A 25,476-nucleotide genomic window follows, 5' to 3' on the forward strand; every position below is an offset into this window, starting at 1 on the left:
AAGTCTTTAGAAACTTGAAACATTATCAACAAAGTACATTGAACAATAACTAACAACAATTAAAAAATAGAGCAAACTGATATAATATAAGAAAAACATGTTATTACCAATTATTAGTTTATTTTTTAGTTAGTTTATTATTATTTCTTCGGTCAGTGGTCAAAAAAATAAACAAACAGTTTTACATTCATAAATTGACAATTTTACAGATCGAAAGGGTTTAGGCTGAAGTTGAACACTTATTTCGCTTAACCCTATAAACAATCTCAAATACAAGTTGTAGTAAAACTAGGATACATCGGGCTCTGATCTTGTGCTTCATAGAAATATGAAATTTCCATTACACAACATTTTATGAATACACTTTGTACACAACATGAACACTGTTCAAATATATACACAGTAAAGACAGACAGACAGTTGTGAAACATCCCTGTACACGTGTTAGTTAAACATTTGTACCAATAATATACTATATACAAACACTTATAATTCCATTATTATTTATATAAATGATAAATGGTTGTACTTGTATAGCGCTTTTCTACCTTCAAGGTACTCAAAGCGCTTTGACACTACTTCCACATTTACCCATTCACACACACATTCACACACTGATGGAGGGAGCTGCCATGCAAGGCACTAACCAGCACCCATCAGGAGCAAAGGTGAAGTGTCTTGCTCAGGACACAACGGACATGACGAGGTTGGTACTAGGTGGGGATTGAACCAGGGACCCTCGGGTTGCGCACGGCCACTCCTCCACTGCGCCACGCCATATCCCACATTTAGTTTTGTAACAAACAATGATCATGGTATTAACTACAGGTGATTATTCAAGAGCGATATATTGATAACACAGATTGTTTTTTAAATATATGTATAGTTTTTTTTAGCCTCTTTAAGGAAATATTTGATTCCTAGAAAATTATACAAAGTATATGATTATGTCATGTTGACCACGCCCCTACCGCCACAAGTATCTCAGCAATCTCCGGAAAACCCAGATATGGACGTTTAACTTACATTACTAGGGATGTCCGATAATGGCTTTTTTGCAGATATCCGATATTCCGATATTGTCCAACTCTTAATTACCGATATCAACCGATATATACAGTCGTGGAATTAACACATTATTATGCCTAATTTGGACAACCAGGTATGGTGAAGATAAGGTCCTTTTAAAAAAATTTATAAAATAAAATAAATAAATTAAAAACATTTTCTTGAATAAAAAAGAAAGTAAAACAATATAAAAACAGTTACATAGAAACTAGTAATTAATGAAAATGAATAAAATTAACTGTTAAAGGTTAGTACTATTAGTGGACCAGCACCACGCACAATCATGTGTGCTTACGGACTGTATCCCTTGCAGACTGTATTGATATATAATGTAGGAACCAGAATATTAATAACAGAAAGAAACAACCCTTTTGTGTGAATGAGTGTGAATGGGGGAGGGAGGTTTTTTGGGTTGGTGCACTAATTGTAAGTGTATCTTGTGTTTTTTATGTTGATGTAATAAAAAAAAACAAAAAAACAAAAAACAAAAAAAACAAACGATATTGATAATAAAAAAATGATAATGAAAAAACGATACCGATCATTTCCGATATTAAATTTTAAAGCATCTCTATACATTACCATATAAAAGTATAAATAACGATGTTGTGGATGATCTGAATTAATGATCAAAGCTTTGAAGTCATGTGATCTACCGCTATTTATCGTTGTTGTATACTGACTAACGAAACAAACACCTATTTGTTTTACTCTAAATTAATTTAATAGTGTATACAACCAAGTTTTGGTGTCAAAATACGGCTGTAAGGAGGCTTTTCTCCACATTCGGCTTGTATGTGCGGGCATCATGTCACATATTTAAAGGGTTTTCGTGGAGAACATCCTGACATCTATTAAACCGGTATGTTTTTATATCATATATTTAAAAATATCGACTTCTTCCAGCTTGTCTATATTTACTTTGTATGCTCGTTGGTGTAAACAGTTGCCCCCCCAGCCTGCCCACTGAATTGTTCTTCTACGCTTGTGAAAACACTCTGGTAACGCTTACACGCGAGAGAAAACTGGTTTCCAATTGCATAGTATAGGTGTGTTATTCCCATTTTTCAAAAGCCAAACCCTATCAGATTAAGATGTTTTCATGTGTTTTAAGAAATCTTATTTTGAAGCCAAATTATTTCATAAATTGCAATAATTTAGTGAATGAAAACATACTGACTGTTGTTTATACGGCTACTGTACGCATTGTTTTCTCGTCCATCCCCTGGTCGCTTATACTCTCAATGCAATTTTCTTTCTATAGCTACCCTCCGTCCCTCTGTTCTGTCCCTCTACCTCAGTGTTTTTCAACCACTGTGCCGCGGAACACTGGTGTGCCGTGAGATACAGTCTGGTGTGCCGTGGGAAATTATGTAATTTCACTTAATGGGGTTAAAAATATTTTTTGCAAACCAGTAATTAGAATACGCAACTAATGTGCCGTTGTTGAGTGTCTGTGCTGTCTGGAGCTTGGCAGAGTAACCGTGTAATACTCTTTCATATCAGTAGGTGGCAGCAGGTAGCTAATTGCTTTGTCATGATCACAATATGCAGACAACAGCGGGAGGCAGCGTGCAGGTCAAAAGGTGCTTAAACCAAAATTAAACAGGAGGCGAGTGCCGCTAAGAAAAGGCATTGAAGCTTAGGGAAGGCTATGCAGGACAAAACTAAAACTGAACTGGCTACAAAATAAACAAAAACAGAATGCTGGACGACAGCAAAGACTTACTGTGGAGCAGAGAAGGCGTCCACAAAGCACATCCAAACATGACATGACAATCAACAAGGTCTACACATAGAAGGATGAAAACAACTGAAATAGTCTTGATTGCTAAAACAAAGAAGGTGCGGGGAATAGCGCTCAGGGAAGAAATGAAACTGAGACAGGAAAATACCAACAAAACAGGAAAAGCCACCAAAATCGGAGCGCAAGACAAGACATGTCGTGACAGTACACCTACTTTGAGAAAAGAGCTGTAGTGATGCATGCTTAGTTATGGTTGAATTCATATCCAACAATTGCCAGAACAACGTTTTACTGTGTGCTGAGTTTAATGTTTTAATGTTTTCTGCTGGTGGTGTGCCACCGCATTTTTTCAATGAAAAAAAATGTGCTTTGGCTCAAAAAAGGTTGAAAAACAATGCTCTACCTCAACCCACCAGCTCAAGACAGACGGCCACCCCACACAGCCTGGGTTCTGTTCGAGGTTTCATCTATTGAGGGATGTTTTTTGTTCTTGCTTGGTTCTATTTAATGTATGAGCAGCATGGTTCTATACCTGCTCCACGTGTGAAGTGCCTTGCGATAACTTCTGTTGTGAATTGGCGCTATTTAATTAAATCTGACTTGCTCCAGCTCGTGGTGTCCAAGACGAGACTTAAAACCAGGGGAGACAGGGCCTTCTCTGTGGTCGGCCCTAAGCTCTGGAACACTCTGCCCCTCCATGTTCGAACTGCTCCCACAGTGGAGTGTTTTAAGTCTCGTCTTAAGACCCACTTTTATTCTCTGGCTTTTAACACTACGTGAGTTGTGTGGTCCTCTATTGTCCTCTGTGTTTTTAAAATTTTGCTTTTTGCTTTCTATTTACGGTTTTAATTGGTTTTACCCTTTGAAATTGTTTTTAATCATATTTATTTTATATTGTTTTTAATTGTGTTTAATATTGTTGTGCAGCACTTTGGAAACATTTTGTTGTTTAAATGTGCTATATAAATAAAGTGGATTGGATTGGATTGATTGACTAAAACAAAATAAGTGGATGAATTCAGACAAACCTGCCTGTGTTTTATTTGTTCAGACTTTTCAAATCAAACAATACAACATTCAAATGGCTAGAATTATTTGGGTAACATGGAGGCTTTCTATTTTGGCTATATCCAGGCTTGGAGATAGGTTGGCCATCTACTGAGGTTGGCAACCCAAAACGTTGAAAGAGCCATATTGGACCAAAAATACAAAAAACAAATCTGTCTGGAGCCGCAAATGAATAGCCGCATACAAGTCTTATAATTAAGGCAACACATGACGTAGGTGTCTATATTAGCTATAGTAGCCTACTATCAAAATGACTATGTGTCCCAGGCTGAACCAACTCTTTGTTGACAGAAATGTTGAAATTTAATATTTATTCTACACATATTTACAACATTAGAAACCATTAGTAAATCAGAGGCTACTCAGAAGGTGAGATAACTCCTGGAAATTACTGGCTTTTAATGGCCAAAGGTATAGATGTGTGTGTCCAAGTTAAAGGAAACGGCAGTCTTCTTTTAATAGATTTATTACAATCTTTGGTAAGCTAGGTAATGGTTGGTTTCCTGTGGTCTGGAACAACATGGCATACAAACAACTATCTGAAATGCAGCCAATATTACATACAGATAATGTGTCATGAGACATTCAAAACAAAATTATATACAAAGAGGATAAAAGTAAAGGATATTAATGCGCTCAAATATACCTACAAATGAGGCATAACGATGCAATATGTACATACAGTTAGCCTAAATAGCATGTTAACATTGATTACCTTGCAGTCATGCACTGACCAAATATGCCTGATTAGCACTCCAACAAGTCAATAACATCAACAAAGCTCACCTCTGTGCATTCATGCACAGCATGAAACTTTTGGTGGACAAAATGAGACAAAGAAGGAGTGGAAGATTTTACATGTAAACAAACAGTCCACACTATGGTGAGTTCAAGAACCACCAAAATTAGTAGGACAAAACGATGTTCACCAAATACTCTCATCAGTGAAGCATACACACAAACATATTAAACAGTGGGCTTTCTAACAATTTGGAAGGTTTGTGTCATGTTTGTCCTCAAACAAAAAACATACCAAAACAAAAAATTATTATCCCCATCTTTTTCCATTTTCAATCCAGGGAGCCCCCAGGGCGGCACTAAAGAGCCGCGGGTTGCTGATCCCCGTACTAGACTTTTGTCTCATTCCATGTGGATCACTGAGAATGAGCAGTCTTTGGGGATTATACTTGTGGCAGTGACGCAAGCACACACGCACACACACACAGACACACACACACACACACACACACACACACACACACAGACACACACAGACACGCTTGCCAAAAATCAAAAAACACCTTTATTGCCTTGCCAATTGTTAATTAGTGCTTTTAAGTGAAACGGGACTGAAGCCTCATTTCTTTTTCAACTAGAAGCAATGAGAGACAAACCAAAAAAGATTTTAACAGAAAAGAACAGAACAGCCAAACCACGAAAATGAATGTTGTTTTTTTTGGTTATTTTTGCCTGTCTCTCTCTCTCTCTCTGATTTGTCCAACAAATTCCATGAAAATTGTCCTGGTGAGTTTGTGAAATCGTGCTGAGAGTCCAGCAGACGAACAGAAGGACAAACTGTTAAAACAACATAACCTCCGTGTCGATGTGGTCATCACTGACATTGATTTTCAGCATTTGGAAAAGGACTCTACTCCCTTTGCTTATCATTTGTTCTTGAAGGAACTTTGTTTGTCTTCCATGGGGAAAAACAAACAATCCAATTCTTCAATGCACGTCTCAGAAACTGCGAGTGAAAGGTCTTCCTCGTACACAGGAACTGCCACGGTGGTGACTGTCGCGTCATGTTGCTTTTCTCTGTACACAACAGGCCACTCATGAAGTATCATGACTTCAGAAATATGCGACCATAGCGAAGGGCAAGGGAGTGGTTGAGGAGCCAGGCATCAACACAAGCCGCAACAGAGAGACCAACGACAAACATGAAGATCATAAGCCTTTTAATATTGTTGGCTCATTTTATCAGTTGATTTTGCATTATCAGAATTATCAATGTGATGTCATAATTGCCATTATAGGTCGTAGGAATGCCTTCAGTGACAATCTACAATGTAAATGGTCATGAAAATAAAGAAAACGCATTGAAATGAGAAGGTATGTCCAAACCTTTGGCCTATACTGTATATATATATATATATATACACATATATATATATATATATATATATATATATATATATATATTTATTTATTTATTTATTAGGGATGTCCGATAATATCTGACCGTCGATATTATCGGCCGATAAATTCGGAAATGATCGGTATCGGTTTCAAGATTATCGGTATCGGTTTCCAAAAGTAAAATTTGTGACTTTCTAAAACGCCGCTGTGTACACGGACACAGGAAGATGTACAGAGCGGCAATTAATCCTTGAAGGCGGTGCCTTTGCGTACTGGCTCAGTCACATACTATCTACGGCTTGACACACGCACTAGCGAATGCAAGCATACTTGATCAACAGCCATACAGGTCACACTGAGGGTGGACGTATAAACAACTTTAACACTGTTACAAATATGCGCCACACTGTGAACCCACACCAAACAAGAATGACAAACACATTTCGGGAGAACATCCGCACCGTAACACAACATAAACACAACAGAACAAATACCCAGAACCCCTTGCAGATGCTTGTTTTCATTCAGAAAAATCTACCTCTCACACGTGATGACAAGGAGAAAAAGAATTAGCCCACTCTTTGAGCTTCATCTGTTGCACAAATAGACTACCGGTAATAGTCTGGACTGAGTGAAGCTGTTTTATTTATGTTTTGTGCCTTTTTTCCCCCATGCACTTTAAAAGACGGCTGTGTTATCTACTAGTCTAGACTGAAGCAGTTTTATTAATGTTCATGCACTTTAAAGGATGGCTGTGTTAAGTACAGAGTTTCCCATAGTTGTAGTGGGTATCAGGATTATTTCAGGGAGAGCACGTCTCACATTCCAAGCTGCTGTTTTGAGGCATGTTAAAAAAAATAATGCACTTTGTGACTTAAATAATAAATATGGCAGTGCCATGTTGGCACTTTTTTCCATAACTTGAGTTGATTTATTTTGGAAAACCTTGTTACATTGTTTAATGCATCCAGCGGGGCATCACAACAAAATTAGGCATAATAATGTGTTGATTCCACGACTATATATATCGGTATCGGTAATTTAGAGCTGGACAATATCGGAATATCGGATATCGGCAAAAAAGCCATTATTGGACATCCCTAATATATATATAGCTTCAATATAGAGACAATTTCATTTTCCGTTCAACTGGTACGTTAGGCCAGGATTTCAAAACTTTTTGCTCAGTTCATATCAAATACCCTAATTTATTAAAATATATAGCATGTAGCTACACATCCATATAAACCACAGTTGTCCCAACTTTTTCAATCAAGGGCCGTTAACAAAAAATAAATACATTTAGGGTGCCACTTTTAGGTTTTTGACACAAAAATTATAAAAAATAAAAAATCGTGTTAAAATTTGTGTTATTTGTATTATCAGTAGTGTGAAAGCTTCTCGTCTGATAACGTTCAGCATTCCACAACATCTTGAATTGTTTATACGTATTTTTTTTTTTATTATCATAGCCTTAATATCTCGTCCTGATATAAATGAATGACAAAGAATACTACAGATGTGAATTTTCTCCAGCCAAAATCAAAAGGCAATTCATCAAAAGGCTTCCATTCTACTAAAAAGTCAACAGATGGTGTCAAAGTTTCCAAATCAAGTCTGTTTCTGCCTTCAGCGTGCCATCATTCTTTCACCTAAATACTTCAACTGGTTCACTGACAGTTGGACTAGCTGGCAGCCCTCGCCGAATCGAGCTGTCCCTGGACTTTGACAGAGCAGCCGGCCCATCTGTCCGGCTGTCCGTCCGTTTACTCCCCTTAACCCCCCTTCGCTATTATTGATCATGGGCCGGAACAGGAAAAAATGCTGCGTTTGCTCAACAGTGAATCTTTCCACACACATCTGAGCAAACAGTGCATTCTGCAACTCACGTCAGACATAAGACGTGATAAAGCGCTTAGTCTGAAGCCCGCTTGTTAATGTTTGATAAATCACGTGCAGACAGACCAATACACCGATTGTTGATTTAGGACCTGACTCATTGTTACCTCCACCAAGGAAGTTGTCTTTTCACCTGCATGGGCTTCTTTGATCATTTGTGTGCAACTTCTTGTCTACAAGTTCAATATGTTAACCTGGATTATTTTTTTTAAGTCTGTACAGGGCAACTAAACTATATTTGGTTACCGGTACTTAACACTTATGCCAGAATGAAGGCCTCATTATATGGCAGGCCATGTTACAACAACAACATGTAACAAGAACACAAATGATTGATGGTATAAGTAAGAGCAATAAATATAAAAAAAAGGTAATTGTAAATTACAGTAAATAATTATCATAAATAAACAAATAGAACAGGTTCTGATTTATTTGGATGTTTGTGCAGGGACGTTCCCAGTAAATCTGGAGAATGCACATTAATAACTTGCACAAATAAAAGCAATTAACTACACCCTTTCAAAAAACCCTTTGGATAAATTAATACAAGTAGTTTTAACTATATTCCGGAGGAGTTCTGCACAAAATAAAACTGGTACGTCACCTACCTGATGCAGTCATGTGGTCCCAGTCCATGACAAAACCCGACCCAGGAGAGAAGAGCCAGGCCAGGCAGGACGCGAGCAGGAAGAGCAGGAGGCTGGAGGTGGGCGAGGACACCGCCATGACGCTGGAGAGAGCAACACAAGGAAGAGTGAAGGAGTGACAAAGACGCTGGGATTTTAATTATCAGGTGAACTCCATTATGGCACGTCCATGTGGAAAGAAAAAGTCAATTGGGCCGTCCCCTTTTTTCTCTCTCTTCTTGTACATGTCATTTATCTTCTGCTCATGTTAGGCCCAAACATGTGCAACTTTTAACCTTTTACTTGCAGTTGCAAGTATTTAAAAAGAAAGCCAATTTTTTTTTGACATTTTTATACACTTGTAACCTTTTTCTGCACCATACAACTGTGGTAATTGACACATTTCACATAATTATTATTGTTTTACTTGATCAGTGCTGAAACTTTATAAGGCTCATACTGAAGTGAAATGGAAACAAAAAGCAAAATTCAAGCACTTTTCCAAAAAAAATAAAGCTACAATTTATTCGACTTTATTGTCCTCCCAGTGTTAATGATACTGCATGAATATAATCATGTGAAAAAAATCAAGGAGACCTCACGTTGGGCTGCAATAAAATCGATTAATTCGACTAGAGAAAAGCTTCAATTCATATCTATTTTAATTATATTCTGTTGCTTCGATTAATCGTTTGAGTCTAATTATTTCTAACTAATGATAACTGTGACTAGTGTTCTCTGCACAAAATGGACACAACACTACCAGTATTAATCCAGTATCTTGATAAATACTTAATTAAACATGACGCAAATCCCATAGGGGTGATGAATGGATGGTCAGCGCCTGAGAGCTGCGGCCTACCATCATGACCTCGCACTCCCTTCCCTTTTGTTGCTAGATATCTCGAGATGTATGTTGTAATATGTATATGTGCTTTGCTATGGAGGTTTTTTCCCAGTCTAGATTGTACTTTTTTTTACTCATCCTTCCCCAGCGTTTTACTTTTTTCCCATCAGCGTTCCTGTTCTGTAACCCTGTATAGGGGCGGTATAGCTCGGTTGGTAGAGCACCCGTGCCAGCAACTTGAGGGTTGCAGGTTCGATCCCCGCTTCTGCCATCCTAGTCACTGCTGTTGTGTCCTTGGGCAAGACACTTTACCCACCTGCTCCCAGTGCCACCCACACTGGTTTACATGTAACTTAGATATTGGGTTTCACAATGTAAAGCGCTTTGAGTCACTTGAGAAAAAGCGCTATATAAAATGTAATTCACTTCACTAATTCACTGTACACTGTTTGTTTTGTCTAATCTTGAACGGGTTTGTGCTGAAAACAAAGTTTTGTTGTACTTGTGCAATGACAATAAAGACCTATCCTATCTATCTATGATAATGCCAACAATAAATGTCAATATTCAGTTATTAGGACATTGTGTGTACATAACACAAGATCTAACTTAGAGTAATAATAATAATTGTGGTTCCTATTTCATAATGAAAGAATCAAATCCACCACCAATAAAAGAGAATACGCTGCACTGGTCATTGCGTGGTCCAAATAAATAGGAGGCTGCTTGCAAGTTCAATCAGTCAAGTTTAAATATAGGCCAAATTCCGTCCGTAACCACGGCTATTTACAGCTGTGTGTCCCCGCGACTTTTTCTGGGAGGCCAAAAAGCCTCAAACAAGGACGCCCTGTCTCTTCAAGTGCCACTGTCAATTAGGGCTGCGGCTATCGACTATTTTAGTTTTCGAGAAATCTATAGGTTAGTTTGTTCGATTACGGTAATCGAGTAATATGTATGTTGAAACAACCAATTACTTTTCTGCTTGCCATAACGTGCATCATTTTTTTCTTTTTAATAAATGCACTTTGAAATTGCACTTCAGACATGTGTGCATTAATAATTGAAAAAAATAAGAATATATCGAATCAAATATAATATCTTTCGACTTTTCTTTTTCGGAAATTATTGTTTGAACGTTATAATTTTATTTTTAATGAAAAGTAACTTCCTGATTGCAATAAATGCAGCAAGCGGCAAATAGCAGACTTTCTTTAAGCACTCGAAGGTTTCCAAACTATGCGAGATACCTCTTCTGCTTGCATTAATAGTTCCAGCTACCTAATCCTAGACCTCGATAAAACAGTTTTTTATCCATGTGTATTTGTCTGTTTACGTATTTTACCAGTAACATGTAAACTGTTCACAAACTTTAGTAATGGAAAATTGTTTTCAAGTTCTAACTTCTCCTAGGCACTATCGATAGTTGAAATAAATTGGGCTGAACTGTATTGGTTAATGGACAGGTGACTTTATCAGGATGCACTTACACTTCCTGTCCCTCACCCAATGTACTCCATGTGGGAACTTTAAACCTCTGTACCGTTCTGAATGTTGTGTTAACAATCTAATTATGAATACATGCACCGTGACACAAAAATATTCAATATTTTGTGAGTACCGTATTTTTCGGACTATAAGTCGCAGTTCTTTTCATAGTTTGGTGCGACTTATACTCAGGAGTGACTTATATGTGAAATTATTAACACATTACCGTAAAATATCAAATAATATTATTTAGCTCATTCATTTTCATCGGATTTAGCGAATAGGAGTGACAGATTGTTTGGTAAACATATAGCATGTTCTATTAGGGATGATGTTTGATAAGAAATTATCGAGTTAGAGCCCATTATCGAATCCTCTTATCAAACCGATTCCTTATCGATTCTCTTATCGAATCCAGATAGGTTGTTGTATATGGAAAAAAACACAATATTTGGTTTAACAAAAGCTCACTTTTATTTTATAAGAAAAAAATAAAATAAGATGAATAAATAGATATTGAGTGTTCCCCCCCTAAAAAAATAAAATAAATAAATATTGACTGTTGTTACCCAAAGTATATTAAGTGGGATTTTTCAGAAAAACAAATATATATAGTAACACAAAAACAACCTGTCTCTGTGATCACTATAGGTGAATAGTCATGCCTTGAGGTGTTTTTCCGGTCTATTATTTTTGCTGCTTGTGTGACATCACAGGAAATGACATTTCCTGTGATGTCCCACAGGGCATTTCTTGTGGGACGGGATTCGTTCCCAGGGATTCGAATAAAGAACCAACTATTTTTCTTTACTATAGTGGCCTCGATAACGGGAACCAGTTCTCAAAAAGGGATGCGAGTCCATGGAATCGGTTCTTTTCTTATCAAACGGTTCTTTTCTTATCGAACAACCGGGAGAACCGGTTTCAAACATCATCCCTATGTTCTATATGTTATAGTTATTTGAATGACTCTTACCACAATGTTACATTAACATACCAGGCACGTTCTCAGTTGGTTATTTATGCGTCATATAACGTACACTTATTCAGCCTGTTGTTCACTATTCTTTATTTATTTTAAATTGCCTTTCAAATGTCTATTCTTGGTGTTGGGTTTTATCAAATAAATTTCCCCCAAAAATGTGACTTATACTCCAGTGCGCCTTATATATGTTTTTTCCTTCTTTATTATGCATTTTCAGCCGGTGCGACTTATACTCCGGAGCGACTTATACTCTGAAAAATGCGGTACACAGTATTGCATGAAAAATATACATCAGAAACGAAACATGTTGTATATATAGATAGAGTATACATGTCACAAAAATGGGTCTGGTTTATGAGTGAGTGCAAAGCCATACAATGACAGAATTCAAGCCAAGAAGCTGTCAGGCTCGACAGAAAAGCTAAATTGATTTAAGACAATCATTCAAAAATGTGTGGTCAACTCTTTTCAGGCGTTCGACTCTCGCAGGGGTGGGTCAGATGGAAAAACAGATGTTTCCATTTTCCTTGTTTTTTAGTAAAGCAATTTTTTTTGTGGAGCTGATGTGGGTTGCAATGAATCGTTTCTAACAACCAAAATTAGTCTCAATTTGAAAAACGCGCATGTATTACAAAAATGGAATTTTGTACAAATTTTGTAGCAAAAACAGTTAACTCCAAACGTTTCTTTGCAGACAAAAAAACAGGAATCCTATATATTGGCAGCCTGGCCATAAAAATGAGTGGTTCTCATTATTGATGCTTAAATTTAGTTCCAATCATGGCAAAACAGACACAAAGCGAGCGAACATGAGCGCTGATATTGGATGACGTTATCAAATTTCCATGCATTGATTGGTCACTCAAAAGACATGCACCTGGGGATAGGTTGATTGGCAACACTAAATTGGCACTAGTGTGTGAATGTTGTTTGTCTATCTGTGTTGGCCCTGCGTTGAGGTGGCGACTTGTCCAGGATGTAAACGCCTTCCTCCCGTGTGCAGCTGGGATAGGCTCCAGCACCCCCCTTGACCCCATATGGGACAAGCGGTAGAAAATGGATAGATGGATGGATGATTGGTCTGATGGATTTGACTGTCAACCTGCTTGATGCTAGGTTTGCCGCTATCAAGGTGGAATGAACCATTTAGGATTTTTGATCAAAGTGTAGACAGTCTTAGACATGTTTAATTTTATTTCAGGCTACATTATTGTTGACTCTCACGCCGATTGTGTAGGCAGCCCTGGGTTAGTGACTCTTCGAAAAATCTGTCGATTGTCATAACGTGGACTGTGAGGGTTTTGTTTTCCCGAGATGCAAGAATTGGAGCGGACGTGGCGTGCAGGTAAGGACATCCTTTTATTTTAACACTAACTACAAAAAGGGTACAAACAAAAGGCGCACTCGAGGCGGAGATAAACTTGGCTAAGAAACAACAACTACCACAAAGGCAAAACTATGGACAATAAACAAAAACTTACTTGGAACATGAAAATAGACAAAACTCACTTGGCATGGAACTATGGTAGCAGAAGTCAAACAGAGTTAATGTCGCCAGGCTGACTTCCTGGATACCATCGGCTTAAATAGTCTTGAACATGATTAATGACAGGTGTGTGAGTCCAAATGAATCAGGTGCGTGACATGAGGACAGGTGAAAACTAATGGGTTGTCATGGAAACAAGACAAACAAGAGTGCACAAAGAGTCCAAAAACCAAACCGAACATAACCAAAACAAAACATGATCACACAGACATGACATTGATTAGAAAAAAAGTTGTGGCAGCAATTATACTCTATATGCAAAAATGATTCATATGCTCACCAACATTTCTTAAAACATGTGCCACAGATCCACAAAGTGGAGAATGGTTGTGTAGTTTTTGCTAATACCCAAACACGGACCTGTGTTCTGCATACAAAATAATCAAACAATGTATTTACTAGACATAGGGCCTGATTAACGTAAGGTTTGCCTGTCCTAAAACATGTGCAAACGTCATTGCACACGCAAAGCTGACCTACTAAACATGTGCAAAGTAGATTGCATCTCTTAGGTGAACAGAATGTTATGCACTTATTTATTTAACAGGTGCATTTGAATAAATAAATGCACGACTGCTTCTAAAATGCCCATAAAATGTGGTACAAGTCTTTAGCATGTTTGAAAACATAGCAAAACGCCACACGTAAGAGCATGATAACATGAATGTGCAGTAAATGAGTGTCTCTCTGGTGAGGCTCCATATAGTACACACAAAACCCTCATTTAAATAAGGCAGTCTCTAATAGTACATGCTATTTTATAGATTGCCCACAGTGTTTAGGGCAAGGTATTTGGATCTTAGTAAATCGGGCCCAAAGTGTATGTTTGCATGATAATCCTGCTGCACTTTAGCATTAGAACCATCTGCTTTCACATGTACATACATATTTTCACATAAAGGACAAGGTTGTGTTTTTTGCATGCAGAGAACCAGCCACCGACAAAACCACAACTCCCAAATAAGTCCTCGTACACCAATCAGAGAAGAGGGAGGCACAAGCAATGGTCTCCCGGGGTCGCTCTTTAAACATATGAGGGCTGTGCGGTCTTCTTTACACTACTTCTACACACACACACACACACACACACACACATTTGTGAAGCTTAATTAATCATCTGTGTTTGTCAAATACAAGCTGACATCAAGAGGAGGAGGAGGCTGCCAATAGAATGTTAAGATGGAGTAACAGCAAAGAACTAGAAAGGTTAGGGGGTGAGAAGTCACATCATCTGTGTGTGTGTGTGTTTGTGTAAGTGTGTATGTGTGCGCACCCACACAGAGCAATGTTGTAAGATAGAATTTATTTTGAAGTTCCAGAAAGCAGTGTGCCGGAGAGAAATAATTGCGTTGCAGAGTTTTGCAAGATAGGCCTTTTTTGTCCACTACATTCTATTCGTAAATAATAGAAGGACGCCCAGTGGGTTACATCCGTGTTTTTCAACCACTAGTGTGCCGTGAGATACAGTCTGGTGTGCCGTGGGAAATTATGTCATTTCACCTAATTGGGTTACAAATATTTTTTGCAAACCAGTAATTATAATCCGCAAATGTGCTGTTGTTGAGTGTTTGTGCTGTCGAGAGCTCGGCAGAGTAACCGTGTAATACTCTTCCATATCAGTAGGTGGCAGCAGGTAGCTAATTGCTTTGTAGATGTTTGTCATGATCACGATATGCAGACGACAGCGGGAGGCAGTGTGCAGGTAAAAAGGTATCTAACGCTTAAACAGAAAAAAAAACTAAAGGCAAGTGCCGCTAAGAAAAGCCATTGAAGCTTAGGGATGGTTAAGCAAAATGAAACTAAAACTGAACTGGCTGCAAAGTAAACAAGAACAGAATGCTGGATGACAGCAAAGACTTACGTGTGGAGCAGACGGTGTCCACAAAGTACATCCATACATGACATGACAATCAACAATGTCCCCACAAAGAAGGATAGCGTCCGCGTAACTTAAATAGTCTTGATTGCGAAAACAAAGCAGGTGCGGGGAATAGTGTTCAAGGAAGACATGAAACTGCTACAGGAAAATACCAACAAAACAGGAAAAGCCACCAAAAATATGAGCGCAAGACAATAACTTAAACACTACACACAGGAAAACAACAAAAACTTCAAAATAAGTCACGCCGTGATGTGACAGGTCGTGACAGCACACCTACTTTGAGACAAGAGCTATAGTGATGCATGCTTGGTTATGGTTTGAATTCACATCCAACAATTGCGAGAACAACTTTTTATTGTCAATATCGGCTGCTGAGTTAAATTTTTTTATGTTTTCTGCTAGTGGTATGCCTCTGGATTTTTTCAATGAAAAAAATGTGCCTTGGCTCAGAAAAGGTTGAAAAACCCTTGGTTACATTATCTACGACCACACAAGTGTCGTTAGCAATGGTGTTTTCCCAGTCGTCTTCTACAGTGCACTGCATGCACGAGGTGATAAGCCACCGGCTTTGCACTATGACAGTGAGGGTGTCACTAATGTGTGAAGAAGCTTAACAATGTGACAGTTAAGGTGGCAAGGACTGCTAGCGGATTCTTTGTAATATATACACTGGTATACATTGCAATTTTTAAAGTAATCCCTTCCAAAAGGTCAGACGATAACCAAACCACTCTTTACCATGACAATGTAAATCCAATGAATCCGTTCCAGAATCCAGAATATCCAAAATACTACCACAAAACATAATATATAGAGAATAATTATGATTTACAAGCAGAAATATAAAGCATAATACATATACATTACGAATGAAATAGATCAGTGATTTTAAAACTGTGGTACGTGTACCACTAGTCAAGAGTCAGGTATAAAGAGAGTATGGCCAACTAATCAGGAGCCATGACTGCTACCAGGAATGTGTGCGGCTGTTCCCAGATGCATGCAATTGCTGTCGTTTTGACATTAGTTATTCTGACAAAATACACCAAAATAATGTGTCTACATTAGAGATGTCCGATAATGGCTTTTTTGCCGATATCCGATATTCCGATATTGTCCAACTCTTAATTACCGATTCCGATATCAACCGATACCGATATATACAGTCGTGGAATTAACACATTATTACGCCTAATTTTATTGTGATGCACGCTGGATGCATTAAACAATGTAACAAGGCTTTCCAAAATAAATCAACTCAAGTTATGGAAAAAAATGCCAACATGGCACTGCCATATTTATTATTGAAGTCACAAAGTGCATTATTTTTTTAACATGCCTCAAAACAGCAGCTTGGAATTTGGGACATGCTCTACCTGAGAGAGCATGAGGAGATTGAGGTGGGCGGGGTTGGGGGCGGGGGGTGTATATTGTAGCGTCCCGGAAGAGTTAGTGCTGCAAGGGGTTCTGGGTATTTGATCTGTCGTGTTTACGTTGTGTTACGGTGCGGATGTTCTCCCGAAATGTGTTTGTCATTCTTGTTTGGTGTGGGTTCACAGTGTGGCGCATATTTGTAACAGTGTTAAAGTTGTTTATACGGCCACCCTCAGTGTGACCTGTATGGCTGTTGACCAAGTATGTGTGCATTCACTTGTGTGCGTAAAAAGCCGTAGATATTATGTGACTGGGCCGGCATGCAAGGGAGTGCCTTTAAGGTTTATTGGCGCTCTGTACTTCTCCCTACGTCCGTGTACACAGCGGCGTTTTAAAAAGTCATAAATTTTACTTTTTGAAACCAATACCGATAATTTTGAAACCGATACTGATAATTTCCGATATTACATTTTAAAGCATTTATCGACCGATAATATCGGCAGTCCGATATTATCGGACATCCCTAGTCTACATATAGTTCTAAACTTACAACAATACATGCTTGTATCTTGTGAAAGTATAATTTTACAGCCATATTTAAAGCACTCTGCTGCTGCATTCCTGTAGTGTTTGGTGACCAGCAAGCACTTTAACGTAAACAAATGTACAGAACAACCCAAAAAAATTACTTACTACCCTCATTTTGCCAAAATCTTCAAAAGGTCAGACGAAAACCAAACCACTCTTTCCCATGAGAATGTAAATCCAATGAATTTGTTCCAGAATCCAGACACCCAAAAATATTAACACAAAATACATTATATAGAGAATAATTTACAGAACAACAAAAAAAAAAAAAACTTAATACCCTCATTTTGCCAAAATCTTCATTACCTTTGGACCAACAATCACGGAGAAATTGTGACTTTTGTGTGAAGTAAGTCAACTGTGGTGGCTGCCTCCAATGTGTTTGTAATCACTCATTATGTATTATTCCAACTCAGGGGTAGGGAACCTATGGCTCTGGAGCCAGATGTGGCTCTTTTGATGACTGCATCTGGCTCTCAGATAACTCTTAGCTGACATTGCTTAACACGATAAGTAATGAATAATTTCGCTTGTAATCATAGTGTTAAAAATAACGTTCAAAATATAAAACATTCTCATGCATTTTAATCCATCCATCTGTTTTCTACCGCACCTGTTCAAGACGTCGCATAAATGGTAAGAAGTATTGTATTTATTTTTGGCTAGCTTCAGAATAACACTGTAATTAAAAATAATAAGGTACTTATTATACTCTAAAAATGTTGGTCTCACTTAAAAATGCTCGCATTTAGTTGTATTCAGTATTAAAAAATATTATATGGCTCTCACAGACATACATTTTAAAATATTTGGCTTTCATGGCTCTCTCACCCAAAAAGATTCCCGACCCCTGTTCTAACTGATCTGACTTTTTTGTAACATGGTAAGTGAATAAGTGTACTTTTGTAGTTATTTCCCCATATTTCTGCACAATAACTCAGATATGGTAACACTGGCGAGCAGTAGAGAATATGTAGTGATTTTTGGTCCGGAACATCCATCCATCCATTTTCTACCGCTTGTCCCTTTCGGGGTTGCGGGGGGTGCTGGAGCCTATCTCAGCTGCATTCGAGCAGAAGGTGGGGTACACCCTGGACAAGTCGCCACCTCATCGCAGGGCCAACACAGATAGACAGACAACATGTTGCTTTATTTTTGATAAGATTTCCAGTTAATTTTCTCATCTATTATGAAAATTTGGTTTATTTTACCCTTTAAATGTCCATCTATTTGTATTTGTCTTTGACTTTCTCTTCTACGGTTACCGAATTGCATTATTTTAGTTTTACTGAAATTCAAAGATAGTCTGTCTTTGTCAAACCATCTCTTTAGTTTATTAATTTCTTCTGTTTTATTTTGATTAGTTTCTGTGTGTTCTCTCCTGAACAAAACGCAGGCGTTGTGTCGTGCCCCAGAAATAATGAAAAATAAGTTCTGTGTTGGCCCTGCGATGAGGTGGCTACTTGTCCAGGGTGTACCCCGCCTTCAGCTCGAATGCAGCTGAGATAGGCTCCAGCAACCCGTGACCCCAAAAGAGACAAGCGGTAGAAAATGGATGGATGGATGGAAGTTAGTGAAAGACGCTGGAGGTGAGGACGCCAGTCTGAAGGTATAAATCGATGTTAAAAAAGGCCAAATCGATGTTGAACGCGTTATGACAAAGTCTCACTTTTGTCATATTTAAAAACTTGGCAGCCCTGTGTAAAGTATCCAAACAACAAAAGAATAAGTGCTTATTACATTTAAACATAAGTGTAGATAAACATGTTAAAACAGAGAGTAACCAGATCCATCCTTCCATCCATTTTCAACCGCTTGTCCCTCATAATTTTGACAAACTAATAGAATGGGAAATGACACCTTATGTTATGCATACATCAGCAGACAAATTAGGAGCCTTTGTAACTTATTCGCTTACTTACTAGTAAAAGAGAAGTTGTTTCGTATGTTTACTATCTAATTTAATGCCAAAATTGTTCTTTTAATGAAATGAGAAACATTTTAATGTATCATAAAATGTTATGTGATAATAAAGCCAATAATGACAATTCATTGAGGTTCCCTTTGTTACGGCTCAGGTTCCTGCCGCCTCTCATTCATCTGTGCGCTCTTTTGAGCGCGCCTCTGGACACGTCCACGGGCGTTCCCCTTCTGCCGCGCGGCTGCAGGCAATCTGAAATCAACACACCTGACTCTGATGAGGACTCCACTCCCTTCATAAGCCAGCGTGTACTGCGTTCCAGTGCCAGAACGTAACTACCTGTCTCAGTACTGTAAGTCTACACGTCTCTAGCTCTCTCCCTATGTGCATTCGCTCTCTCTGTGTTTCCGTTTCCCCTCCTCTGTGCTCACCATCTTGTGTCCTGTGTCGTCATCCCGCAGCGTTTCCCACATTTCCTAGTTTCGAGTTGTGTGTCTCGTCTCCCCGAATTCCCTCTTGGCTCCCTGGCTGCCTTCCCAGATCTCGCCCTCTCGCCTGGACACGGACTTTCACGCATCGCTCCTGCCTTTGACCTCTCTCTTGCCCACGGACATCCGAGCTTGCCTTGCCCTCCGTGGACTTCCGCATCTCGTTTAACACGCACCTTCAACAACTCCCGGTAACACTCAGTTAAACACAACACATAGTCACACCATACTTATTTGGATTAACAACACACTCCATTTCCTTGTGTTTAATAAACACATCTCATACCATCGTACTTTAACTTTAGTGCCGTCTCCTTTACCATAGTACTGTCACACCCTTTATTTTAAAAATTATTTTAAAGTATCGAAATGCATTTTGGTATCCGGACAACCCTAGTCCAAAATAATAGATGCCATATATCACATACTACAACGTAACATTAAGAAGTGGGACAGAGGACACAAATGTAGCAACACTAGCATAGCTTTGTGAGCTACATGCTAACAGTGCACTCATGTTTTAACAGCAGCACCTAGCTAGGTTAGCATATCCGCTGAAGAAAAAACAAACTTACAGCTCCCACGTCTGTAGCTGACTGATGACTAGTTGGCAGAGCTCCGGACTTTATTTTGAGATAAGTAGTAAAGCCTTTTTCTTTTTAAACATAGCTGTTCTCTGTAAAGTGGGGGCATATAGCAGGGCATAGATTTGGGGCATGGAGTATCATGTCAATGAGGAAGGAGCTTTTTCCTTCTAAATGTCATGAAAACCCTCAACCTCAAGAGCGAGTGTGTGGACTGAGTGCTTGTTACGTCCTCCATCCCTGCTTCAGTAACAAATTCAGGTAGGTCACCCACGGGGACATTATCCCAGTGTGTCAATTGACAGTGCAAGAAGGAAAGAGTCGGGTAGGAAAGCAAAGAAAAAAATGTCACTCCCTGCAGCCTCTCACGCCGGATTCCCACTGGATGTGTAACGGCGCCGCAATGGTGGAGGATTATTTCCCTTTCCTTTCTAGTCAATAAATCAGTTTTCACCGCTGGACCCCCTGTGGATTGCAGCACCATGCCGGTGCCGTACCACATCTCTAGGGTAAACATACAAAGAGCTTCTATTTGTACCTCTCGGTGCAACAGGGCGAATAAATCTAGATAAAATCTGCTTGTGTGGGACAGGAAGCCATGCACAAACACAAAATAATTTATCCAGTTTACTTTCAAAATAAAATACTCCGTGTTCAAGGTGGATTGTATATTACACTTCGAAATGTCCCAATGGGCGGATACGGACCTGAATTTAACATGTCAAAAGTTTTTTGAATGTGATTTCACCTTGTTGACACAAATGGATGAGGACATTCTGCAGTTCCAAAATCAAAGAATCATATTACAGGCACATACTGGGGTCCTGTGTCAAACAGCAGCTAATACGGGGGCCGGGAAAGCAGAGGAGTGGTTAGTAGGCGTTGATGTGTGTGTTTGTCTGTGTGGGTGGGTGTGTGTGTGTTTAAACAACGTTCGCCTGAAAAGTTTTGACTGTTGTGTTGTTTCTTGCTACAAATAGATAAATCAAGTACCATATTTTCCAGACTGTAAGCCGCTACTTTTGTCTTCGCTAACCGCCATAATGTTTCGTATTCAATTTTTTTTTTTGCCATATTACACCAACAGAGACACTGAAAAGGTGTGTTGTTGTTTGTGCTAAGGTGCTGCGGGTAGAAAATGTACTTTCTGTGTTTCGTTCCTTGAACCGGAAGTTTTCGTCTTTAGCGTTTCTACTCGTATGGATTCGTCATTAACCACTCCAAGCAACGGTTGTAAGTTTTACAATACCACTCAAACAATTCATATTATTAAACCGTCTCATGTGTGATGTCTGTAGGAGTGTTTTCACGCGTATTTGTACGTGCTATTGTAATCTAATCAATCTAGCGTCATTAGCGAACATGCCAACACGTTTACAATTGTCCAGAGCTGCCAAACCTCACACAATTTAACCCTTTGTTACACCACACTTGACATTTCTCACGCTTATATTTCCCCATTCACTACTATATAGTTATTTTTTTCATGATAATAGATTGAAAGCACGAAAGACACCACGTAATATAAACCAATCAGAGGCGGGTATGCCAAAGTTTTGACCAGCCCTTCGTTAATGGGGAGACGACAATATCATTGCTACGACCCGTAACCGTATCAACTTGAATATTTTGGCGGTAAGGCAAAAGATTGTGACTGGATCAAGATGGAAGGGGATAATGACGGGATATCATCAAGTACTACAAATTGCCAAGAAGAAAAAGGTTAAGAGTTTTGGTTAGATATATAGGAGATATATGTAAAAAAAAAAAAATCAAATGGATGATGATATACCAATTATGCATACCGCAGTGGACGTATGATATCCCAGACGTGATTATGCAATCATAAAGAATATAACTTTAAATCATTATCACATAAAAAAATATATTGGGGAAAAGTATTCACAATATGTCAAAATATATACAGATGCATGTAAAACTTTTTAAAAAATAAGTAGGAGCTTCAGCAGTTATCTACGAGAAAACATAGTTTTGAATGAAATATTAAGTGTCAAGTTATCGTTTTTTTTACAGAGGAATTAATTGCAATTTACATGGCAGTTAATTGGACAGAGCAACATAAAGCAAGTAAAGCTGTGTGCTCGGACTGCAACAGTGAATTAATCAGCATAAAAATAAAGCTTCAGAAACAAGACAGGATATAATGTATAAATAGTTCAGACAACCTTTAGAATAAAAAAAGCTGCAAGTGTGATAACATTTCCCTGGGTACCTGCTCCTGTAGGAGTTGATGAAAACAAATGAGCACAGTGGTTCTGAGACTTTTTTCACCAACTACTACCTCAGAAAAAACTTGGCTCTCCAAGTACCACCAAAATGACCAACATTAAAATGCATTAGTGTAGTTGGTCCAAGTATTCATTAAAAACAAGGCATCAGTTTTATTTAACAAGTACCGGTATATTAAAACATTTTGGCCACTGTAACATTACACACAGTTTGAACAGTCACAGTCACTATGTTTCCATGTACTAAATTAGTCAGATTCCTTAAATAGTTCAGTTTTCTTTATTTTCCCACCTACGTGGGGGTCCAAGTGTCCATGCACACTCTCTAATGCGACTAATGGTCATGCGCCGTATGCCTCCCGTACACTGGGGGGGGCGCTTATTTCCTTTAAACGGATAAGTGTATTGGTTTTACTGTTGACCTATGACATCATATTAGGCATCTGCAGCTCCTTATAAGTCACAACAGCTTATCTCTGTTGTACATGATGTCCGCTGCAATATTAGCCCGGCCTCAATACAAGAGTTGGAAAAGATCACAATATATGGGAGGGTGTAATTGGACATAATGGTGTAGGTAAAGCCAATGCAAATGGGGCCTTACTTCTGACTAAATGTGCAGAACACAGTTTGATAATCACAAACACCACCTTTAGACAAAGGGATTCTGTCAAAGTGTCTTGGCAACACCCAAAATCAAAGCACTGGCACTTGATTGACTATGTTAAGGTGGGGAAGAGGGACCAGCAAGATGTACTTCATACCAGAGCTGTAACTGGTGCAGATGAGTGCTGGTCAGATCAGTTAAGAGGCTGAAACTGAAGGCTCAAAGAAAATGTCACAACAAAGCACACAGCAAAAAATACAGCGTTGAATGTCTAAAGGAAGATGAGCATGCCATGGAACTAGAAAGAAACAATACCAAACAAATCCCCTACAAACATCACAGAACACTGGGAGCAATTAAAAAGGTAGCAATCCGAAAAGCATGTGATAACTCAATTGGGTACAAATCCAGGAAACATCTGGACTGGTTTGATCAAAACAACACGGAACTGCAACAGCTCATGAATAGAAAAAGGAAAACCTTCATGCAATTTAAGAATGACCCTAACTCCATTTGAAAGCAAAATCAGTATCAAAAAATCAAAAGTGATGTACAACGAACGGTGCGAGGCATGATAAATAAATGGTGGCAGGCTGAGGCTGAAGAAATACAACTTTTAGCTGATAACAACAATTGCAAGGCATTCTTTAGAGCGACAAGAGAGAGATATGGACCATCTATACAAGGTCAGGTGCCTCTCAAGAGCAAAGACGGGGGTACCATCCTGAAGACCAACAAAGAAAACAATGAGTGGTGGAGAGAGCCAAGCAAAGGTAGGTAGGTAGGTAGGTCTTTATTGTCATTGCACAAGTACAACAAAACTTTGTTTTCAGCACAAACCCGTTCAAGATTAGACAAACAGTGTACAGCGTTACAGAACAGGAACGCTGATGAGTCACCACAAGATGCCCCGTAAAAGATGGGAAAAAGGTAAACACTGGGGAAGGATGAGTAAAAAAATACAATCTAGACTGAGCTCATAAGGGGGCCCAGTCTGGAGTGGGAAAAAACCTCCATAGCAAAGCACATACACATATTACAACATACATCTCAAGATATCTAGCAACAGAGGGGAGGGACTGGGGGCCACGGTGGCTGGCTGCAGCTCTTCAGGCGCTGCCCAGCCGTCCATCACCCCTAAGGGATTTGCGTCAAGGGCATTGGATAGGGGGTGGGGTATGTGTGTGTGGCGTATATTTTGTGGATGCATGTGTGTGTGTAAGCCTGCCGCGTGTCTCTGTTCCGCGGCCTTGGTGTCGTGCAGTCGCTAAGTCAGTCCAAAGTCAGCAACAACAGGTGTGTCCATGAGAGACAAGAAGGGAGTTTGTTGTGTCTTTGCCGCACTGTCCTTCGGGAGAGTCTCGAAGTCAGGCAAACAATCCAAGTTAGAATGTTTTGTATGCCAGTGAAAATAAAATTTCTCAATTGTCTATTACTGGTCCTCAAAATGCATCCAGTCCGATGTTATCCAAATCACAAGAGTGTCCGCAGCTCTTCCCTCATCCTTCAATCATTTGTGGCAGCTTTGGGGTACTTTGAAGACTGCCAGCAACTTCCAATTTGTCGACAAACCAAAGAAACGCTTACTCCAATCAGCAGATGTCCTGTTGTCATAATTCCGAATAGGTGGATATCTTCACGTCCTCGACTGAAAGGGGCGCCAGACACGCGGCACTCCTTCTCCCAAGAGTCCATCGTGTGTCCAGCAACAACTGCTCCATCACGACAAACAGGTTCCCCCAAACTCAAAATCTTGTCAATTTCGTTGAGGACAGTTAAATAGTTCCAAAGTTTAGATTTGGAGAGCAGTGCAAAAAGAGACAAGAAAAAAGTTAAGACAAGACAAGACAAAGAAGCAAGCAGGAGAGATGAGGGAGAGGGAAGGGGAGCCTCCGCCCTCGATGAGTGCCAGAGAGAAAAGGCTGAAGAAATACAACTCTTTGCTGATAACAACAATTGCAAGGCATTCTTTAGAGCGACAAAAGAGCTGTATGGACCATCTATACAAGGTCAGGTGCCTCTCAAGAGCAAAGACGAGGGTACCATTCTGAAGACCAACAATGAAACCAAAGAGCGGTGGAGAGAGCACTTTGAAGAACTACTGAACCAACAAACTCTCTATAACAGGGATGTCATCAATGCCATACCCAAACATCCATCCATCCATCCATTTCCTAACGCTTGTCCCTTTCCGGGGTCGCTGGAGCCTATCTCAGCTGCATTCGGGCGGTAGGCGGGGTACACCCTGGACAAGTCGCCACCTCATCGCAGGGCCAACACAGATAGACAACATTCACACTCACAGCATGACAATATGACAGCCATACCCCAACAGACCATCAAAATGGACCTAGGAGACTTACCAACCCTGGA

The 25,476-nt window shown here is 39.2% G+C and overlaps 1 protein-coding gene across 1 annotated transcript in view; it reads right to left on the minus strand.

The window, feature by feature from the left end:
- ghra (growth hormone receptor a) overlaps positions 1-25,476 on the minus strand; it is a 127,001-nt gene that overhangs the window by 69,289 nt on the left and 32,236 nt on the right. Inside the window, exon 2 of the mRNA XM_061928821.2 lies at positions 8,530-8,651. Within this exon, the coding sequence (XP_061784805.1) occupies positions 8,530-8,647 (118 nt within the window). The 5' untranslated portion in view covers positions 8,648-8,651. The remainder of the gene's footprint in view (positions 1-8,529; positions 8,652-25,476) is intronic.

Source organism: Nerophis lumbriciformis, linkage group LG33 (assembly GCF_033978685.3).
Source record: "Nerophis lumbriciformis linkage group LG33, RoL_Nlum_v2.1, whole genome shotgun sequence".
Classification (NCBI taxonomy): domain Eukaryota; kingdom Metazoa; phylum Chordata; class Actinopteri; order Syngnathiformes; family Syngnathidae; genus Nerophis; species Nerophis lumbriciformis.